At 42.0% G+C, this 21,568-nt stretch overlaps 1 protein-coding gene across 2 annotated transcripts; it reads left to right on the top strand.

The window, feature by feature from the left end:
• The first annotated feature begins 6,072 nt into the window (after positions 1–6,072).
• On the top strand, positions 6,073–19,768 carry med14 (mediator complex subunit 14). 2 transcript variants are annotated; one of them, XM_061088835.1, is made up of 29 exons: positions 6,073–6,491; positions 6,979–7,005; positions 7,113–7,218; positions 8,642–8,815; positions 8,923–9,052; positions 9,175–9,303; positions 9,449–9,556; positions 11,143–11,275; positions 11,434–11,584; positions 11,677–11,788; positions 12,026–12,151; positions 12,268–12,370; positions 12,736–12,895; positions 13,022–13,216; positions 13,576–13,707; positions 13,830–13,906; positions 13,998–14,158; positions 14,336–14,482; positions 14,727–14,971; positions 15,174–15,443; positions 15,585–15,849; positions 16,354–16,476; positions 16,686–16,862; positions 16,968–17,206; positions 17,305–17,484; positions 17,760–17,867; positions 18,458–18,583; positions 18,699–18,888; positions 18,971–19,768. In XM_061088835.1, exons 1-29 carry the CDS (start codon positions 6,316–6,318, stop codon positions 19,042–19,044), a joined length of 4,344 nt encoding a protein of 1,447 aa, XP_060944818.1. In that variant the 5' UTR covers positions 6,073–6,315; the 3' UTR covers positions 19,045–19,768. The 2 variants fall into 2 exon arrangements, with proteins under 2 accessions (XP_060944818.1, XP_060944819.1); XM_061088836.1 differs by having other exon boundaries at positions 12,292–12,370.
• Positions 19,769–21,568: the final 1,800 nt, after the last annotated feature.

The raw sequence follows: 21,568 nt of genomic DNA on the forward strand, positions 1-21,568 counted from the left end.
ATCCCTTCCAAGCGCGATTAGTCCACTTTTTAAACCAACCATGGCTCTCTCACCGTCGGTGCACAGCGCAATACATCAATAGAATCATCAATCACTTTGAAGATTTCAGAATTAGTTCTCTACTCTATCAGTTGCACCCTCACATCAGATGCCATCTCGTCAATACGGCGAGCAAAGGTTGTGTCCGACACTGGGTTCGTTTTCAGTTTATTAATGTCAATATCATTCCCATACATTGTTTTACAGATGTCAGTTACTGAAGGCAATATTAAACCCTCTCCAAGTGTGTATGGCGGTTTCTTCTGGGCAATCCAAAGAGCATTTCAAAGCTAGCTCTCCAACTTTGGCAAATTTTCTCATCAATGTCTGTTGACCTTGGATGGATTTTAAAACTAGTTTGGAAGTATTCAAAAGTTTTTTCTAATAAGTGGCTGTGGATTGTCTCCAAGTAACACTGCAGTTTTGATGGCTTCATAGATTTGTTTGACAGCACAGTAGAGCAAATGACACACATTGGTAATTCAATGCAATCTGTCTCCTTGAATGTAAATCAAAACTTCAGATAATTATCTGTATATTTTCGGGTGAGATAACGTCTTCTGCCTCCATTTATCCATTCGCTACAATATGTTGCATTCATGTTAATGTTTATTTAAAGACATTTAAATTCGTGGACCCCCCTGCAGTACTTCCGCGGACCCCATAGGGGTCGCGGACCCCCTGTTGAAGACCTGTGGTCTAAGACATTGGTTCCCAAACTGGGGTATGCATAGACAGTTGCAAAGGTGAAACATTTCATCTTTTTCAAGCAGCATAACATACATTAATTGAGAATCCCAAAACTTTGCCGAACGTACAGATATTTTATTTATTGGGTTGCAGCTCCCTCACTTCGATGGACAGCTAGCCACTCAACAAAATCACGACAATTTGCTGTCCTGGCTCCCAAACGTTGGAAACGAGCTCACCATTGACATCAGGACATCAGAAAGTCTACAAATCTTCCTCCGCAGACTAGAGACACATTTCTTTTGCCTAACCCTGGAAGATGATGTTTTATAAACCACTCTCAACTCTGGTTTTTATATTAAAAAAAATGTAGTTGCACTTATATGCCACCTACCTATAGCACTTGTAGTTTGGCTTTTTTTTAAGCAAATTGTACTTGCTTCTGGGTTTGTACCCTCACGGTTGAATGCACTTATTGTAAGTTGAGTTGGATAAAAGCGTCAGCTAAATTAAATGTAAAGTAATGTAAGACATATAAAAAAAAAAAAATTTACATTAAAAATTGTTCAGTTGAAATGGTTGTCTTTTAACAGTGAAGCCTTATATTAGTTTAAAATAGACTGATGTATTTCTGCCCAGTACAAGGACTGCAGATTTACCGCCCCATCATTTACACCAGACATGTAAACATGGACAACAATACTCCAATATTAACCAGTTTAAGTCAATAGTCATGTGTACCATGTGAACAGTATTTTCTGTATGCCTTGATCCAAATAAGGTCAGACTTGGAATAAGTTGTACAGCCATTATGTAGAATTCCGACCTTAGTTGCATTATGTAGACATGCATATGTTTTTACTGCATTTTGCAACATCGAGTTACCAACTGATTGATAATGCATGCCTTAGGTTCATGTTCAAACAAGTACTAGGACGTAATGTTGGCGTGGCATAATCAGACCATGATCTGTAATATATAAATGGGCAAAAATCATAATTAGGGCCCGAGCACCAACATTGCAAAGGCCCTATTGCTTTTTGTTTGCTCAACAGTAAGTAATTTCGTCTGGTTTAACCGACCATCACGAAATTCGGTAAACACGTGTATCATGACTGTAAGGGAAATAAGTCCCCAGCACTAATATGATTAACGCAACAGGAATTCTGCCGTTTGGGATTTTGTGGCCTATTAGCCATTTTACACGTTGGGTATTTTAACAAACTCCTCCTACAGCTTAACTCAGATCAACTTCAAATTCAGTGAGTGTCATCTTAACAGGATGGAGATTAAAACTAATTCAGATTGTGAGTTTTTGTCACATGGTGTGACTGGGGCGTGGTATCAAATTTTATGAATCACCATCAAAACACAAGGTTGTTGTATCTCAGACATACATAGTCCAATTGACTCCAAACTGGACATACATTACAAGAGCTCCAACTTGATGACATCTACATAGGAATCATGACCCAAAATCACAGCGCCCCCTGGTGGCAACAGGAAATGTCTTGTTTTATGCACATCTTACACTTTGATGTACTCCTCCTCGTCCATTGACCACAACCATGTCAAACTTGTTCAGAAGTGCATCAATACATTGATGATATAGTCTTATATCAATTGTGAGTTTTTATCGAAAACTGTTTTAGTGGCTTGGAATCAAATTTCAACAAATCGCTATGAGACACTAAATTGCTGTAACTTCAGTGTATTTTCTTCAATCTCCCTCAAACTACACGTGTGTAACAACAGCCCAAGACATTCATATGGTTTTAAGGAATGGAGGCGGCCAAATAGCTGATAGCGCCCACTTAAGAGCAACCCGGCACCACAATTGACTGACATGTACTAAAATCGGTAGGTTGTATTCATAATGATCAAAAAACTCTCTTGGATCGATATGCCAGACCAGGGATTGACAAACTTTTCCATTCCAAGGACCCCCATATAGCATAAGCCTCTGGCGGTGACCCCCCCAGTTGCAAACGTTTTTTAAATGACGTGTGCAATATGATGGCATAGTTTTATTAATAACTAATAATCTGTCTTATATCTGTTACAAGCATTCCTTGTCTGTACAGCAATATTAACCATAAACATATATATATGTAAACATATGTATACTAAATATACATATATATTCTAGTCTTTCTATTTAGTTATTTATTCATTACATCCAGTGTCTCTCTTCCGTTATAAACAGTGCTTGTCATTTAAGTATGTTTGTCTGACCTGGTCCCTCACTAGTGGGAGGGGTGGGCTTGGTGGCTCCTACACAGTTTATCTATCCTAGGTTTTACGGCTGTCAGTGCCAGTCGAATGTGATTCTCAACTTGCATACATGCTCTCTACTTCGTTTTCAATACCGTCAATGTAGAAAAGCCAGACTTGCATAGGTATATGGTGGCAAATGAAAGAAGATATCTCATACCTCACAGTTTTAGATGCCAAGGGTGATCTTCATTCTGATTGGTTTGAGTGGTGTCTGGGGTTTTTTAATTAAAAGATTGGCATTAGACAAAAAAAAAGATTGGCATCCAAGGACATAGATTTCAATATGCAGTGATTGACATCTAAAAAAAAATTTAAGTTAATAATTAATCATTTTATGTTCATCGACACATTTCCCCCCCCTTTTCCCTTACAGTTTCCGCGACCCCCCTGGCGTCCCCCACTTTGTAAAGCAGTGTGCTAGACCAAACAGGAAGTCGTCCATTTTGAATTAAGTGGCCATCTTTCACCATTAACACATGTTGCATTTGAACTCCTCCTAAAGCTCTCACCAGATCAACTTTAAATTCAGTGATTGTTATCTCAACTCCACGGAGATAAAAATGTAAGTTTTAGTATATGTCACACGGTGTAACGTTGCATGGCGTCTAAGGTTGATGATTCCTCTGCAGTGTCCAATCAGCCTCAAACCTCTTTCACACGATCACAGTCCCGCCCTGATCAGGTCCATATGTCGATATTGACTCATTATCACAGTGCCATGCACCTTCTGGGACAGTAAGTGTAATTTTGTATACTTTGATGCACTGCTCCTGGCTGCTTTACAATTGACAACTCAAATGAGCTCCGTCATACCACAAGACCATGGTCGGAATTGTGACATTTCCTCAAACCGTGTAAACATTGTGTTGGGGCGAAGTTAGATCCGTAGCACCACCTACTGATCAGCGCGAAAATTACGTTTTTGTATCTCCACTGTCTATTGTCTTATAGGCCCAAAATTAGCCATACTGTATCAAAGCCCCAACACGAACAGATCTATCAGTCTATATGTAGTGATAGTGATAGCGCCACCTACTGGCAATAGGAAGTAAGCCTCGATTTAGATCATAAATTCGATTTACATGACATTTTCACCTTGTGGTCTGCACTTGATGCCGTGGACCGTAATGCATGATTATTCGGCGTGGTTCAGGGTTACGGATACAGGAAATTAAGCATTTATCCTTCCCGCGGTGCATAAAACGCAAGTAACACAGAGCTGTTTTGCCTGGTCCCTTTCCGCCCTCTCACGCGCAATTGTCCATGCAAACAGAGAAAAAAACACAACATGAATATGACAGCAAGCCAAATTTGCACAAAAGTGTTGTTTTAAATGGGACATATTATGAAAATTCCACTTTTGTTGTGTTTCTACACGTTAATTTTGGTATTTGGCATGTCTACCGTCCCAAAAACTCTGGATAAAATCAACTCACGCAATTTGTTATGTTACTGTTTCTCTATGTCAGAAACGTCAATCCTTGTGGTATTTTGACCAAAATATGTTACAGACATTTCATTAAGACCCCAAGGAACCATATCAACTTGTGGTAAAATGGGCATAATATGTCTCCTTTAAGACAGACTTGGAAACTTTAAACCTATCCTTACCTAACTTGTTTGGCCAAGTGAGCTTGGGGCTTTGAAGACTTTTGAATGTGGGGCCCAAGGGAAGTTGGCTACTTTTCCCATTTGTAGTTCAGCGAATGGGTATGGTTAAAGACTTGTGGTATCTGTACATATCCAGGGTTATGCTTTAGGTGACTATCGGTATATAGTAAAGGGCTTTGGATGAGAGTCAACCAAGAAAATGTAAGGACTTATGCTCAATAGAGGCTAACTATTTATTAAAAATACAGTTATTGCAGTAAAAACAACCAAACTTAAAATGTTTGGTTTCAGTTGAGAATGTGGACAGGTGGTTAGGAATTTGCTATATGAGAAACACCACAAAGTAAGGCTTCAAACTTGAACCCAATCAACACCCAAAGCCCTCAAAATACAAATTTAAAAAGAGGGTATTTAGGAATAAGGGCTAGAAGGGGTACAATTAATTGATAACAGCTGATGGGTGGCAGGGTGGCAATGTTTGTATTTCACTTAATTTTTAATGTTTTGTATTTCAAAAAATATATGCTTCTTGGGATATCTGAAGTAACAATATGACCTCTCTAGGATGCAGGCAACACAAATTAAATCCTCCACAATAATCATACAGTTTAATCAACACCTTTCTAAGACAATAAAAACTGATCATTATAACCCTCATTTGGTTAGGATTTAATTATGGAACTGTTGTATTAGACTGTATCTGTTTTATCCAGGTGTACCAAAATAAACTGCCAAATGTACGGAAGAGGATTAGGGCCACTGTGGAAAAAACAAGTGAGTTCTGAGGTTAAACTCAGAATTCTGACTTTTTTCTCAGAATTCTGACTTTAAACCCAGAATTCTGACTTTTTCCTCAGAATTCTGACTTTTTACTCAGAATTCTGTCTGAGATTAAAGTCAGAACTCAGAATTCTGACTTTTTTCTCAGAGTTTAAAGTCAGAATTCTGAGTTTAAAGTCAGAATTCTGAGATTAAAGTCAGAATTCTGAGTTTAACCTCAGAACTCACTTGTTTTTTCCACAGTGGCCCTAATCCTCTTCCGTACAAATGCATGTAACTCATACTATGACTATAAAGTATTCCTAAAGTACTTTGTATACTACACCATATATACACTCACACGGTCAATTTCCCTGAGTAATATTTTAAAATATATAAATATTGATATGATATTAGTTTATTTAAGTGAACACTTTCTCCATCACTGTGGTTACTATCTGCTGCCATCTGTTACCAGGGCATCAGATTAGATAGTGTTCATTTGAAAAAGTCCAGAATGATATAAACTAAGCCAGTAAACACTCTTGACTGTCTACATAAACATAAAGAATGACATTTAACAAATATTTCACTTACCCTCTTCAGCCCGATGGTCAAACAGCTCCTCGCTCCTCCGGGCTCCGCTCCGGGTTTTCTCTCCCACCGGATCTATGCTAATCACCCCCGATAGCAAAGATGGCGGCCGAGCGGCGTTGAGACTTCTCCGTTATGGTTCGCCACCTTCCTTGTAAGCGTTGACTTTTCTGCTGCGCCGTGAAAACAAGTCCCAGCCGAGGAACTCAGAAAATGTTGTGAGACCTTGAAGAAAACCCATTTTTTTCCTCCCGGAGTCGAGCCACCGCAAGCCCGATAGTTTAGCCCCGGTGCAGCGCTGGGTGTGCGTCGCCGTAGCTAGCTCGCCTGTAGCGTCATTGTAAAATGGCTCCGGTGCAGATCGGGTCAGACGGGCAGCTCGTCCCGCTCGGAGGACCCGTGGTGTCCGGTCCGCAGCCGCCGCCGCCCGGGGCTCCGGCCACGCACGGCATCCGACTGAGCCTGCTGATCGAGTTCCTGCTCCAGAGGACCTACCATGAAATCACCCTGCTGGCGGAGCTGTAAGTAGTGTGTTAGCATTCTAGGCCTCTGAGCTAACCCGGCTAGCTGGCGGGCTAATGAGCTAACGTCAGTGAGCCCCTGAGGATGCTCTTCACCCCCGACACCAAAACAAACGCCAACGGGAGAAAAGTGCATATATGTGGGGGGGTGGGAGTGAAGCTAGAAGAGTGTGTTCACATGGGTGGTCTATCCAAAGCAGATAGCAGGGGTATCTAATGTGAAGTGAGGGGTCGCACAGGTAAACAACACATCCCAGCTCCAGATGTCAGAGGCAGCTCATGTTTTTTAGTCCCAGCTTCAGAGTTTGCGTTGGGTTGTTTACATGTGAGACACCAGATTCACTTCATCTGTCTGCTTTCCAAAAGCCAAAGCTAGTTTTTGTCCCTGCTGCGAACTGACTAATAATCTATTCAAACTCATTTACATTTTTATTTAGATATGTGATAATGACAGCAATTCAATGTTTTCTCTTTATGTTTTTCGCAGACTCCCCAGAAAGACTGACATGGAGAGGTATGTGTCTTCAAATTTTATTCTGAAAGTCCTTCACCACTCACTGTCGTGGCGTCTCATTCTGACGAGCTTCTGTTTTGGTTTCATTTTGTCATGGTTGTGTTTAGGAAAATCGAGATTGTCCAGTTCGCCAGTCGAACCAGGCAGTTATTCGTGCGTCTGCTTTCCCTGGTGAAGTGGGCGAGCAATGCAGGGAAAGTTGAGAAGTGTGCGGTATGTTGTTCTTTATTTATTCTTCATCTATTACATCTTTAACAAATTTGCCTAGATGTTGCTTTTCCAAGATATGGCCCAATTGGCATACAAGATAACTATAACATGGTAATGTAAGCATACACATTAACAGCGATCATATTACGTTATTACACAAGGTTTGAGAGACAGGGAATACATTTTTTTAATGTGACGCTTGAACTCTTGACATGATGGCAGTGTTTTTCGACTTTTTTCTCAAATATTTCTCAAAGTGTTCACAGTAAGTAAACACTTCAACTTTGTCTCGGGAAACTTAAGACTATCCATCTAAATTGTCTCGTCTGGGATTTGTTAGAAACTAGAGGAAATATATATTTTTTTTTTAGAACTTTATTGAAGAGAAACACAAACATTCCTTGACAACATCACAAATTATATATGACAGACTGATTAGTGAAAAATAATAAATAAATAAATAAATGGACAGTCAAGACATTCCATCGTACCACAGGATTCCCCTCAGTTAGAGAGGTATCCTGCAATAGGTAGCCTACTCCTCACAAAAACATCAGACCTTAATTGTAATTGAGCAGTGAAGCCTCCATTCCATACACCTCCCTCAGCTTCTGTTTCCACTGTGCCACTGTAGGTGGCTGTGGATTCAACCATTTTATTGTCACCATTTTCCTAGCAGTCATCAAGAATATATGTAACAAGTGCTCTTGGTCTCTTGTGTACATGCCTTCAGGAGTTAGATCGAAAAGAAACTGACTTGGGGTGAATAGTATATTAATTCCCAAAACTTTATCTATCTCGCTGTTTATCCCCTTCCAGAAAGGAAGCATCATTGGGCAATCCCAAAATATATGTGAGTGGTCGCTAACCATTCTACATCGTCTCCAGCAGTATATTACCGCTGGATTATCTGCAAATTTAGAGACCACGGAGGGCGTCTTAAAGACCCTAGTCTTCATCTTCCAATTAAACTCCTTCCACATGTTACTATTGATACCTTTATGACATCCAATGCACATCGTTTCCCACCTGTTTCCCATCCTCAATTATAATATTTAACTCCAGCTCCCATTTGTTTTTAATATAAAAAGTGTTTTCTGATGTATCCAGTAACATATTTCTGTATATATGGGAAACATGCTTTTTACTGGGTAATTGATGTTTAGTTATATTAATAAAGTAAATTTCCATGTTCGTTGGAGCATTTTTGATTATATTCCAATCTGTATGGTTTGTAACGTAATTTCTTATCTGAAAATCAAGAGGAAATATTGAATTGCTATAAAATCAAAAAGCCATATATAATAATATATATATAATCTATTTTTAGTAAACTGTACTGTTTAATTGTACCTCTCATATCAGCAGATTTTGACAGTACACTGCAAATATACTGACTTATCTGTCATGTTCTCCATGGTAACAGATGATCTCCAGCTTCCTGGATCAGCAGACCATCTTGTTTGTGGACACAGCGGATAGGCTGGCATCACTGGCCAGAGATGCACTGGTTCATGCACGGTTGCCCAGCTTTGCTATCCCCTTTGCCATCGATGTGCTCACCACAGGATCATACCCACGCTTGCCCACATGCATACGAGTAAGTTTGTTTAAATTGTGTGCTTGTTAATCAAGAGCCATTTGTGAAAAGATTTTAGGAGATCAAACTTAACGTCTGTGTTTCTATGTCTGTGTCCATCTGTGTAGGATAAGATCATTCCTCCAGACCCCATTACTAAGGTTGAGAAGCAGACCACTCTGAACCAGCTGAATCAGATTCTCCGACACCGCCTTGTCACCACAGACTTACCACCCCAGCTAGCAAACCTCACAGTTGGTAAGCAACTTGTGTGAACTGTCAATGGTATATATTGACCGCTAGCCATTTTTGTCACTCATTTAGCAGTTCTTGTGAAAAGAGAAGATCTCATGAGTATGATTGTGTCTTTATTTGTGTAGCTAATGGGCGTGTTAAGTTTCGTGTGGAAGGAGAATTTGAGGCTACTTTGACCGTGATGGGAGACGACCCAGATATTCCCTGGAGGCTGCTGAAGCTGGACATTCTAGTGGAGGACAAAGAAACTGGAGGTAAGGCACTCACTCACGGTGGGCACCATAAGCAAGCAATTAGCCAGTAAATTTCATTGCTGACCTTTTTCCTTTCGCTCAACTTGTTTGTCTGTCTCCTCAATCCCACCCTCCATCTATTCCCCCTCCCTGTCCATATCGACAGATGGCCGAGCCTTGGTCCACAGTTTGCAGGTGAACTTCATCCATGAGTTGGTTCAGGCACGTCTTTGTGCCGATGAAAAACCCCTGCAGGACATGTACAACTGCTTGCGTATCCTTTCTTTGTCTGGACCCATACACAGGTTTTTTGTGTATGTCTTTCCTGCAACCACTTGGCTTTTGTCCCAGTCTGTGAACTACTGCAGTAGCGTAGGGGTGTGTGTGGGTATCAGAGCATATACCAGAATATTGACTGGTCAAGCAGACGAGTGCAGCATTCCAATAAGAAACACAGCTGCAGAATGGCATCCTTTCATTACCCTCTCTTTATTAAATCATTCTCAAATACTACAATGTCCAGTTTTACAGGCAGGGAATGTGCAGTGCTTTTTTTTTTTTTTACTGAGCGTGTCACCCAGCTATGTTATGTGAGGTGTTATTAATTCCTTGTTCAGATGTGAATTTCAGCACCCGTTGATATTTTACTTGGACTTTTATGTTTTTCATGTGTCCTCGCTGCAGCAAAATCACATTTTCTATGAAGAATTATTGTCACGTCATATCAACAACAAAACCTAGGGCTTCTCGATTATGGAAAAAATCACAATAACGATTATTTTGGACAATATCGTAATCACGATTATTCAGACGATTATTATGTGCCCTTATTCTGAAGTCTATGCTTTATTCTTTAAATGACTGTAACCAGAAGTTTCACTCACTTCCGGTTCAGGTAAACACCGATGACGGCTGCGTGTCTTATTCCTCCGTGAAACCAGGATATCGGTGCCCGGTTATTCAAACCCTTAATGATGGCAACCCTACCAATCTCCAAAAAACCACTTTGTATCTGAGAACTTTGAAATTTCCTCTCATTGCCAAAATGTCCCAATCTGCACCCCCCCACTACATGGGACGAATGGATGCTGCGCGGCCGCTACATTGTGTGGTGCTGCTCCTCGACAGATTCCCATACAAGAGAACTTTTTCGACCCTTTTTGTCGATTAAACGGGGGCTGCCCTCCCTCTGCCATTTTCCACTTGCGCTGTTTTTTAAATACCGCCGGTCACCACACACACACACAACTCGCCTCCTTCACTTCACGGCTGCTTGAGAGTGAGTGCCAGTCAGCTGTGCAGCGTCGAATGCCTTGGGGGAAGGGCTGAATTGCTCATGCGCTACTCTTTCGAAAAAAATGCCAAATAATCATTTCAACTCGATTATAGTAGTTTTGAGATTGTTTGACCCCATAAATAAAATCACGATTAGAATTCGATTAATCGAGCAGCCCTTCTTCAAACTGTTGTTATCCATCCATATAAGAAGAAAGGAGCAGATTTGTTCTGATCAGACAGACTGAGGCCTGGCACTCATCAGTCTGTGGTAAAATGTATAGACAAACAACAGCTTGTTAGCATTCATGCTAACATCAAAGACCCAAATCAAGCATGCGAGCTGTGCACAGCCCCGCTAATCACAATGCTAATCAGCGCTCGCCTCTGCCTTTCCCCCACCAATGCTAGCAGCGCAGTGTAATGTGTCAAAGAGCGGTCTGTGTGGGGCACAATTAGCCCTTTTACCAAGAAAGTGTATGCGTCTCAAGGATGTGAATGTGTAGTGAATGTTAATGGGAAGATGTGTCTACTTGTAATCTCTATTCACCTGGGGGCTGTTTCCTTTAACCACACTGTTTCCAGACTCCTTTTGTCTGTCACTGCAGCTAGAGGTGCTTCACTCTCAGACTATGATGCTGATCAGAGAGCGATGGGGCGACCTGGTGCAGGAGGAGAGATATATGCCCGCGAAATACCTCACACTCACTGTCTGGAAGTAAGACTCAGATTGCAGCACATGACTGGATATGTACACATGTATTCACTCTCATACCTGCCTTTTTAAATGCTAATTCTTGAACTTATGCAATGTTTTCAAATACATACCAGAATGTATGGAATGACTGCTGCTAACCCTTTGTTTTGTTTCTTCAGCCAACAGGTTTTGGGTAGGAAAACAGGCACAGCATCAGTACATAAAGTCACCATTAGGATTGACGAGTCAGATGGATCCAAGCCATTGCAAATCTCTCATGAACCACCTCTCCCGGCCTGTGACCCCAGGTTAATGGAGAGAGCGATGAAGGTGAGGCGGACATTAACGTAAAAGTCAGTTTGGCTTATTATTCAAACATCTCATCATTGAATGACGTTGGTTTTCTTTCACTCATTCTCTAGATTGACCATCTGTCCGTGGAGAAACTTTTGATTGACAGTGTGCATGCACGCTCTAATCAGAAGCTACAGGAACTGAAGGCCATTCTAAAGGCCAGCAATCCCAGTGACAACTGTATGTATTAACCTTCTCATTTCACTGTTAAACATATTTTTTAGGTATTAGAGCAAAACCATAGAAATCAGTGTTATTTACGACTGCAGCTGTACCCATGTGCCAATTAGCGAAACAATGTACAAAAAAGAGTCCATTGCTCATCATTTTAACTTTTGATCTTGGTTAATGGACTTAAAATATGGGTTTGAACCATCTGCTGCATTGTAGATGCTTACAAGTGTGTGTTTCTTTCAGCATTCATCGAGACTGCTTTACCAACACTCGTTATTCCAATCCTGGAGCCCTGTGGTCGTTCAGAGTGCTTACACATCTTTGTAGACCTGCACTCTGGCATGTTCCAGCCCATGTTGTATGGACTAGGTAAGTAGGAGCAGATATCATATCATAGGGGTTTCAATCAATCAATCAATTTAGCTGGTGATTAATTCGAATGATTTCTAGTCTTATGATTCAACTGCGACTGTTTTGCTTGCCAGCTCATAAAACTGCTCTTTCTAAAGATCAGTCCATGCTGGATGACATTGAGAAGACCGTCAACGACGATATGAAGCGCATCCTTTCTTGGCTGAAGCAGCTGAAGTAAGTCCACCTCCACACATAGAATATTATATATAAATATCACTGTTAACTTTTTTAGCTGGTGAGAGTAGTAGCAGTTTGGTAAACAGCAGTGATTGAGAGCAAACTGTCAAAAGTAGGAGCCACAGTCTGACACCAGATTATAGCATGTCAAATTGACTAACTGCAGTGAATAGCAGGAGCTGTTTGAAGCAACACTTGGCTAAGCAGGTGGCAAGATGGGTGTTGAGATGAATTGCCAGGGCTGTTAGAGTCCTGCAGTACTCAGCAGTGTGAATCCTTTGTGCATGAGTATAATCCAAGAACTCTGGACTTTTTGCAGTTTGACTTTAATCAAGAGACTAACTCTTCCTTACTCTGGCCAGGTTCTGGTTGGGAGAGCAGCGCTGTCGACAGTCTGTGAAGCACCTTCCCACTGTGTGTACTGATGTCCTCCACCTCTCCAACTCAGCCTCTCACCCTGTCGGGAACTTGTTCAAACACAGACTCTTCATAAAGCTCACACGTCTTCCGCAGTACTACATTGTGAGTTCATAACCAAATATATCCCTGAAAAGAGCTGAACTAAAATAACTTGAAGGAAATTGCACAGCACAGTTTATTATGTCACTCTCATTCACCATCTTGTATTTTTTTATCTCTTCCTTGTAGGTGGTGGAAATGCTTGAAGTGCCCAGTAGTCCCACAGCCTTGCAGTACAAGTACTCCTTCCTTTCTGTGTCTCAGTTGGACGGAGAGGATGGGCCCATGTGTGCTCAACTACTGCAGCATTTCAAGCCCAACCTAGAACACCTTGTCCAGGACACTTCAGCAGTGAAAGGGGCCCGACCTGGGACTAAGAGAAAGGTAGTCATACAAAATTTCATCATACTTAAATTAATGGGTTTTCGCTGTGTTTCTTTAATCTACATGGTGTTTGTGTAGATGTCAATTCTAGACAGGTTTGACCAGCTAAGAAAATGTGGTTGGGAAAATTGAATAATAATGCCAAGTCCTCCCTCAAATGCTGTCCACAAGGCACAGCTGACCAAGACAAACATTACAAAATGCTCCAGCGCTGGTGTATCTAAGGCAGATATACTGTATGTGTAGGCCGCATTCTTACAGCAATGCAGCAACCCTCTTTGAATATATGTGCCCTGCTCGATATGAAAAACCATGTCTCCTGTTCATGTGTTTTTCTTTCATTCCTTGTCTCTGTGTAGACATGTGATCAGGGGGACCCAGAGCCCAAAAAGCCGAAGCGGTCCGGGGAAATGTGTGCGTTCAACAAGGAGCTGGCTCACCTGGTAGCGATGTGCGACACCAACATGCCTTTTATTGGCCTCAGAACAGAGGTAACCCACAGTGCAAATCATTCTGTGTTCCATGTCCTGCTTTAAACCCATCAAGTATGGCAATCACAGTCATGGGTTTTCTGGTTAATTCGGCGTGTCTCTGTCTGTCTGTGTTTGTGTAGCTGTCCAACATGGAAATTCCCAACCAGGGCGTCCAAGTGGAGGGAGACAGCAGCAGTCATGCAATACGTCTGCTTAAGTAATACTCACAGCCAAGTGTACATTTCTCAGTATGATCAACTTTTATCGCAATCATTGTGACTATACAAAATATTGGTTTTGTGCGGCAGGATTCCTCAATGTAAAGGAGTAGGAGAAGAGACCAGGAGGGCTTTAGAGCGTTCTCTACTGGACTGCACCTTCCGACTGCAGGGCAGGAACAACCGCACCTGGGTGGCTGAACTGATGCTGGCAAACTGTCCTCTCAACAGCACACACAGCAAGGAGCAAGGTACACAACACGTACACACGATTTTATTTATTTTACCTTTGTTTACCTAGGAAAATAGGATCACACCCTGTATTGATGTTAAAAGATGAGCCATGAGAGTTTTGCTAAACATATGGCTTAATGTGAATAAGGGAACTCTGCATCCTCCTCTAATTGAACCCATCTGTTCCCCTTCAGCGTCTACACGGCACGTTTATCTGACCTATGAAAACCCTCTGTCAGAGCCGGTGGGTGGACGGAAGGTTGTAGAGATGTTCCTGAATGACTGGAACGCCATCAGTCAGCTCTACCAGTGTGTTCTCAACTTTGCTCGTGCCCTGCCAGGTATAAACTTGCTCATCTGAAAATCCGATTGCACTTCCATTTAAAATCAATGATGTGACAATTTGTTAATTTTGTTTAAAACAAACATTGGCATATTGACCATGTTTATTTTTTCAATTTACAACACTACTGTGCATATAGTTAGGTGTAATCCCAGGCTTTGTGTCACCAGTGCTGACCTAATTCTTTGCAAAAGAACCACACCCATCTAATCCAGCGGCATGTTGTGACTTCTTCCTTCCAGAGATGCCATCTTCCCTGAGCCAGTTTTCAGAGGTGCGGCTGTATAACTACCGTAAGCTGGTGCTGTGCTACGGCATCACCAAAGGCAGCTCTGTCACCGTGCAGTGGAACTCCAGCAGTCAACGTTTCCACCTTGCCCTGGGCACCGTGGGACCCAACTCTGGCTGCTCAAACTGCCACAATATCATCCTCCACCAGCTACAGGAGATGTTCAACAAGAGCCCCAATGTGATGCAGCTGTTGCAGGTGCAGAAGCAAAAGTGTGATCACGACATGCATGTGAACTTGTTTGATCCGGATCAACTTATCATTTCATATGTTTCACATTCTTTTACTCTCTCTTCATGCTACTTTCAAACATTGCTTTCTTTCATGTTCTTTATTTTTACATTGGTACTTTTTCCCGTGTAATTTTCTGACCATCTTTCTATTTGATTGTCTTCCTCAGCTACTTTCTGACACACTTGCCCCTCTAAATGCAATCAACAAGCTACCAACAGTGCCCATGCTGGGCCTGACCCAGCGCACCAACACTGCCTACCAGTGCTTCTCCATTCTACCACAGTCACCCACCCACATCCGCCTGGCGTTCCGAAACATGTACTGCATCGACATCTACTGTCGCAGCCGCGGAGTGGTGGCAATCAGAGATGGAGCCTACAGTCTCTTTGACAACTCTAAGATTGTAGAGGGCTTCCACCCGGCTCCAGGACTCAAGGTATAACAAGCTCTATCTTTACTCTTTCTAGTTAAATAATACAATCGGATTCCAACAGTAAATCAGTTTGATGTTCAACAATTGTAGTACATGCAGTGTTTTAAATCAACCACCGTCCTTCCACTCTTTCCCTCTTTCTAGACATTCCTGAACATGTTTGTGGACAGCAATCAGGATGCTCGCAGACGCTCCGTCAACGAAGACGATAACCCGCCCTCGCCGGTCGGTGTGGACGTGATGGACAGTCTAATGAACCAGCTGCACGCTCAGCAGCAGCAGCAGCAGCAGCAGCCACAGCCGATGAGAGGGGCTGCGGGAGGTGTCTATCCTCCTCTAACTTCACCGCCACCAAATTACCACGCTAATGTAACTCCTTCAGCATCCATGATGCCCACCCAGTCACCAGGTAATGGTGCTTGCTTTGCGTGTGTGTGTGAGTGAGTGTGTGAGAGAAAGCGTGTGACTGATGATGTGTTTGTGTCATCGTGGCTTCTCATGCTGCCATAGACCTTTATGACCAACAAACCATTATTTTGGTATATTTCACATTACTGCCGCCAACCTTTCTGCTGACTTGAGCTTTCGTTGTGTGTGTGTCAGAGAGAATGAGGAAGCGCAACCATGTGTGCCCATTTTTCATTTTGTGAAACCATGAGATCTGTTGTGTTCTTCATGCAACATGCACACACTGCGCAGCCGAGAGGGAACAAAGCATGCATTCAGTCCTGCTCCTTCCATTCCTCGCCATCTCAGCCTGCCAGTCAGAGACTACGGCCCTTCCGCCCAGCTCTAGTGTGTGTGTCAGTGTGTGTGTGTGTGTGTGTGTGTATGTGTGTGTGTGTGAGGAGAACTTGTCAACCTTTGAGTCTGACGAGCCCTTTGGTGTGTGCATGTGTGTGTGTGTATGCAGGGAACATCCATGCCTCTGGCTCCCCTAGTGGGGCTCTGAGGGCCCCCTCTCCTTTTGGGCCCACCCCGTCTCCATCTTCCCTGGGTATAGCCATGAGCCAGACCAGCTTTGCGAGTCCCCACGGTAAGCAGGAAGGTGTCCTATTACCCTGGCCCGGTGGAAATTTGGGTCTGCTGGGCAAGGGCTGGAACGGGCTGAACTTAACACCTTTTTAAGACACTAGGCTGCAAACATAAATCACAAATAGCCTGTAGGGTACGGGCATACAGTGGGCACACAGTGGTGTATTTGGTCTGAGTGTGTCGCTGATGGCTGTCTCTGGTTCAATCTAGGCGCTCTGGACCCCAGCTCTCCATATGCCATGGTGTCTCCCAGCCATAGGGGTCAATGGCCAGGTTCCCCCCAGGTGTCAGGCCCCTCTCCTGGAGCAAGGATCCCTGGAATGTCTCCTGGTAACCCGTCCCTGCACTCACCAATCCCTGATCCTCATTCTCCACGTGCTGCGACCAGTAAGATCCACTTTCTCAGTTTTGCCTCATATTAAAGAATTTAACCAGTTCAGTTACTACCAAGAACATGCTGTTTACTCATTATGTCTATCTCTTTTTTTTTAGGTTCCCAAGTCATGCCTACCAGTATGCCTCCACCCCGCAAGCTACCTCAGCGCCCCTGGGCTGCCTCCATTCCTACCATTCTCACCCACAATGCCTTGCATGTGCTTCTGCTACCCTCACCCACGCCCTGCCTGGTGCCAGGCCTGGCAGGAAGCTACCTCTGCTCACCGCTGGAGCGCTTCCTGGGTTCAGTGATCATGAGACGACACCTGCAGAGGATCATCCAGCAGGAAGCCAACGTGAGTGTCGCCGTTCGATGATTACTTGTTCGTTTCCCCATACATTTTCTTATCTGTTCAACTCTCTTCTCACTTCTACTCTGTCAATTCTCCTCCAGTTGTCCATTGTGAACTCCAATGAGCCTGGAGTGATCATGTTCAAGACAGACGTGCTCAAGTGCCGGGTTGCTCTCAACCCAAAGAACTATCAAACGCTGCAGCTCAAAGTCACTCCAGAAAACGCAGGTCCCTGGTCGCAGGAGGAGCTTCAGGTGCTGGAGAAGTTCTTTGAGACACGGGTATGTAAATGCAGCATGAACTTAAAGGTCCAATTTATAAGTATATTCTTAGATAGTACAGAAAATAATTTCTCTGCTACTCATAATTAAAGTTAGGTATATTCATCTCTCAGAGATATATGGTCCCCTTTGCATTTGATTTAAAAATAATGATAAAATCTATTCCTTTATATTCGTGTGATGGGCTGTGCCTTTAAGGCCACTGACGTAGGAACAAATGCTCAGTCATTGTCTCACATATTACATTTTTCCATACTTTTCTTCTTCTGTTTTAGGTTGCTGGTCCTCCCTTTAAATACAACACTTTGAATGCCTTCACAAAGCTGCTGGGGGCCCCCACTAACATCCTGCGGGACTGTGTGCGCATCATGAAGCTGGAATTGGTGGGTAGCAGTTTTTATATCAACGGTTGTTTCATGTATTCACATATTATGATTGGGTGCAAGACGTGCTCGTTTATTTATTAATTAGTTTTATTATCTGTGAAAATATTGATTATAGATTTTCCCACAAAATTTAAAACATGAAAAAAATGTTTAGCATCAAAATTCATTAAATATATGAATATGCAAACATGGCAACAATATATAGAACAAGTACAGCATATGTCCTGATATAACTGTCTGCAGTACAGTGTGTGAAAGTGTGACCACATTGCACAATGCAATACTGAAAAAATGTATTGCACTGTCCTTTATGACAGTTTAAGCATATCACTTAGTGTGTTACAAATTAATTAGTGCTGTCTAGAGATCCCTTCACCACTTTTCATAATGTACATGTACGGAAATATATGGATGATATAATGTCTGACTTCTTTTGTTGTTGTACTGTACAGCTTACTAAAGAAAAAATAAGGAAACATCAGTTACCTTTTTGATGTATTTCTTCTTTGTTTTATGTAAACCACTTTAAATTGCATCTGTGTTTTAAAAATGCTGCATTTATAAACTTTCCTGGTGTCTCTCCTCAGTACCCCGACCAGGCCGCTCAGCTGAAGTGGAACGTCCAGTTCTGTCTCACCATCCCTCCCAGTGCTCCTCCCATCGCTCCGCCAGGGACCATTGCTGTGGTGCTCAAGTCCAAGATGCTCTTCTTTGTAAGTCTCAGCAGCTAGCTCTGCAAAAACAGGACAGGGTTTATACACTTCTACCTGTGAAGCATCATCTGAAACGCATTAACCGACCTTACCTCATGTCTGTCTTGGCTCACAGTTGCAGCTGACCCAGCGTATCCCAGTGTCTCAGGAGCCAGTGACCATAATTGTTCCCATTGTGTACGACATGGCCACAGGCCTCACTCAGCAGGCTGACATCCCCAGACAGCACAGCTCCTCTGGGGCTGCAGCACTCATGGTCTCTAGCATCCTGAAGAGGTTCAATGAGATGCACCCGGCAAGACAGGGTGAGAGGCGACAGAGAGCAGAAATTATATCACATTCTGTTTTCTTTCCTCTCCTCACAATTTCTCTTTTCTCTTATTTCAGGTGAGTGTACAATATTCGCTTCTGTTCACGAGCTGATGGCCAACCTGACGCTGCCGCCCGGCACTCGTCAGTAGTAACAACAAACTCAGAAACTGCACTGCAACTCAACTGGAATCCCTTTGAGACCGCGCAAGGGTCCACCCCTGAGCTGAAGAGAAAACAGCTCAGAGTAACACTTATGGTCCAGAGACGTCAAAAACCCCAGCATGTGTCCTCTCTGCTTCAGCCACTGGACTTCTGACCTGATGTGTAACCGCTGTCATGCAAGGGAGTAAAATATGTAAAGTCATGGAACACAGTCTTTATTCTTGAGAGAAGCTTAGAAAGAAGATTTGCTGTTCAGGTGGATCCAAGAAGAGGATCACGCAAAGGGATATAAATGTTATTTTTTCCTCCAGGTGCACTTGTAAACAAGATTATCTATTGAAATATGGTTGTTTACGAAAATATGTACATTATTGTATATTTCAGTGTTGAAATGAATCAGGTGAGTTAGAATTTTGCTAGAGCCTGTCTTCAGTTTTTCTTTTTTTACTATGCTATACTGATATTATTGTAGTATCAGATATATTCCTCAGCACACTATTTAAATGCTTTCTTGCCTTTACACTGTCGAGACCTCTGGATTTTTATTTCAAACTCTCCCTTTGGATACTGTAAAACTGTGACAGACTTTATACGCCAGTTGTATTTTATTAAGATGCATTTTGAGTCTCAATTGAAAGATTTGAGACTTCTTGTCTGACTTTGCTATTTAATAAACCAAGCCCACAGCTGGTTTGTGCTTTGAGGATCTTCCACTGGCAGCAGTACTAAAATAATTTGAACATTTATTCAAGTCAAATATACCATACGACACAATAAAAACATGCAAATACATTCAAGTCCTGCTCAAGCAAAAGTATAGAATTTTTTCCCAAAAAATGTAGATTATATAAAATCAAAGGTAAAACTACTCATGCACAATAAGTTGATTCTGAGTTATATAATAATATTATTTCATGATTATTATACCACTGCTTTCAACACCCTGACTTTTCTCAGCACCTTCATTTCAGCTGCTCCACCTACACAGCCTCAACCTCATTCAGTGTTAATTTTTAAAATGAACTGACAATTTCACCTCCAAATTTTTTTAGTGACCTGAACACTTGAATTTCAACTCATTTTTTTTAACCTAAATTTATTATTGATGCATTAACATTTAAACATTTTTCTGTAAGGATGGAGACTTTTGGCTCTTATTTCAGGTTTTGGCAGTTTAATTTGTAATAAATTATAATCATATTTTAAAAACCGATCTTAATTCTAAAATATGTGAAATGATTCCAGAATAATTACGTAATGAGTGGATTGACAGAACAGTTATTTGTATGGGTAGTACTGTCATGTACAGAAACAATCTTTTAAAGTAATTTTCAAACATTTTCTACTGTCTGACTCTTAATCCTGTTTTATTACTTCCACCAAGGAGGTTGTATATTCGTTGCAATTTGACTGTTGTCAGGATTATGCAAAAAATTCCGAACCACTTTTAGTGAAACTGAGTAGGAGTGGGACATGGATCAATGACTAACTTATTCAATTTAGGTCCGGATCCAGGCATTTTGCAAAATTGTGTTTTTTTATTACATTTTCACGGATTTCCCTGGGAATAATTTGTGGATCTTGACTAAAAAAAAGAAACCGGCATAATTCGGGGACTGATATCTATGAGTGTGTGACATTTGGTGCAGCTTGATTGAATTTAAGGCGACTGTTCTGAGTGCTATTCTAGTTCTTTGTCAGATAAATACATGTTAATCCAGCATCCAGTTAGTTAAGCATAGTTTAACTCTGCAAAGGACTGGAAACAAGAGGAAACAGGTACGAAGGTAAGAAACACACCTTTAAAGCTCAGTATTTATTATGTTATGTGGATTTAACAAATAATAATGTGCTAAATAAAGAATGTGGTAAATGGGTTTTTATATATAAAGTAATAGGTTGAATAATTGACAATGAGTTATCAATCCTAGAAATAAACGTATGGGAGAATAGAGCGCAAGATTTTTCACAATATGAAGCAGTTTATAATTAAATGAATGAGCACATAAAAATGACCTAATTTAGAGTAAAGAGTAAATGCTCTTTGTTGCTTTCCATGGGTTGGACTGGAAAACACATTTTGCTTTGAGGTGCATCCCGAAGAAGTGATGCTGCAGCTCATCTCAGAGACATGACATCATCCTTTATGTGTGTGTGTGTGTACGTGCACGACTGTTGTTGCTAAGGGCGTGGGCATTGTGTCTGAGTGTGTGTGTGTGTGTATGTGTGTTTTATTATCTTCCTCTGTCTTCCTCGGCTCCATGGATCCCCCTGCTTCAGAACCGGATCCGCTCATCACCACCTCCCGCATGGAGACGACACTTCACGGATAAGGAAGCAGCCCTGTCTCCGTGCAGCACTCCCTCTTGCAGCCCGGCACTTGAACGCACCACTCGGAGACAGACAGATCCGATCAGATCCATTTAAATGAATAAGTCAGACTTTATTTAACTCAGCCTCCACCGGGCTTTAACCCTGCGCTCCCCCCGGCTTCATGTGGCTTTTTACCCG

The sequence above is a fragment of the Limanda limanda genome, chromosome 16 (genome assembly GCF_963576545.1).
Source record: "Limanda limanda chromosome 16, fLimLim1.1, whole genome shotgun sequence".
NCBI lineage: Eukaryota > Metazoa > Chordata > Actinopteri > Pleuronectiformes > Pleuronectidae > Limanda > Limanda limanda.

Coding starts and splice junctions, on each gene's coding strand:
- med14 (XM_061088835.1), top strand. CDS start 6,316: ATGGCTCCGGTGCAGATCGGGTCAGACGGGCAGCTCGTCCCGCTCGGA. Junction 7,006..7,112: donor AGAAAGACTGACATGGAGAG/GTATGTGTCTTC, acceptor GGTTGTGTTTAG/GAAAATCGAGATTGTCCAGT. Junction 11,276..11,433: donor CTCACACTCACTGTCTGGAA/GTAAGACTCAGA, acceptor TTGTTTCTTCAG/CCAACAGGTTTTGGGTAGGA.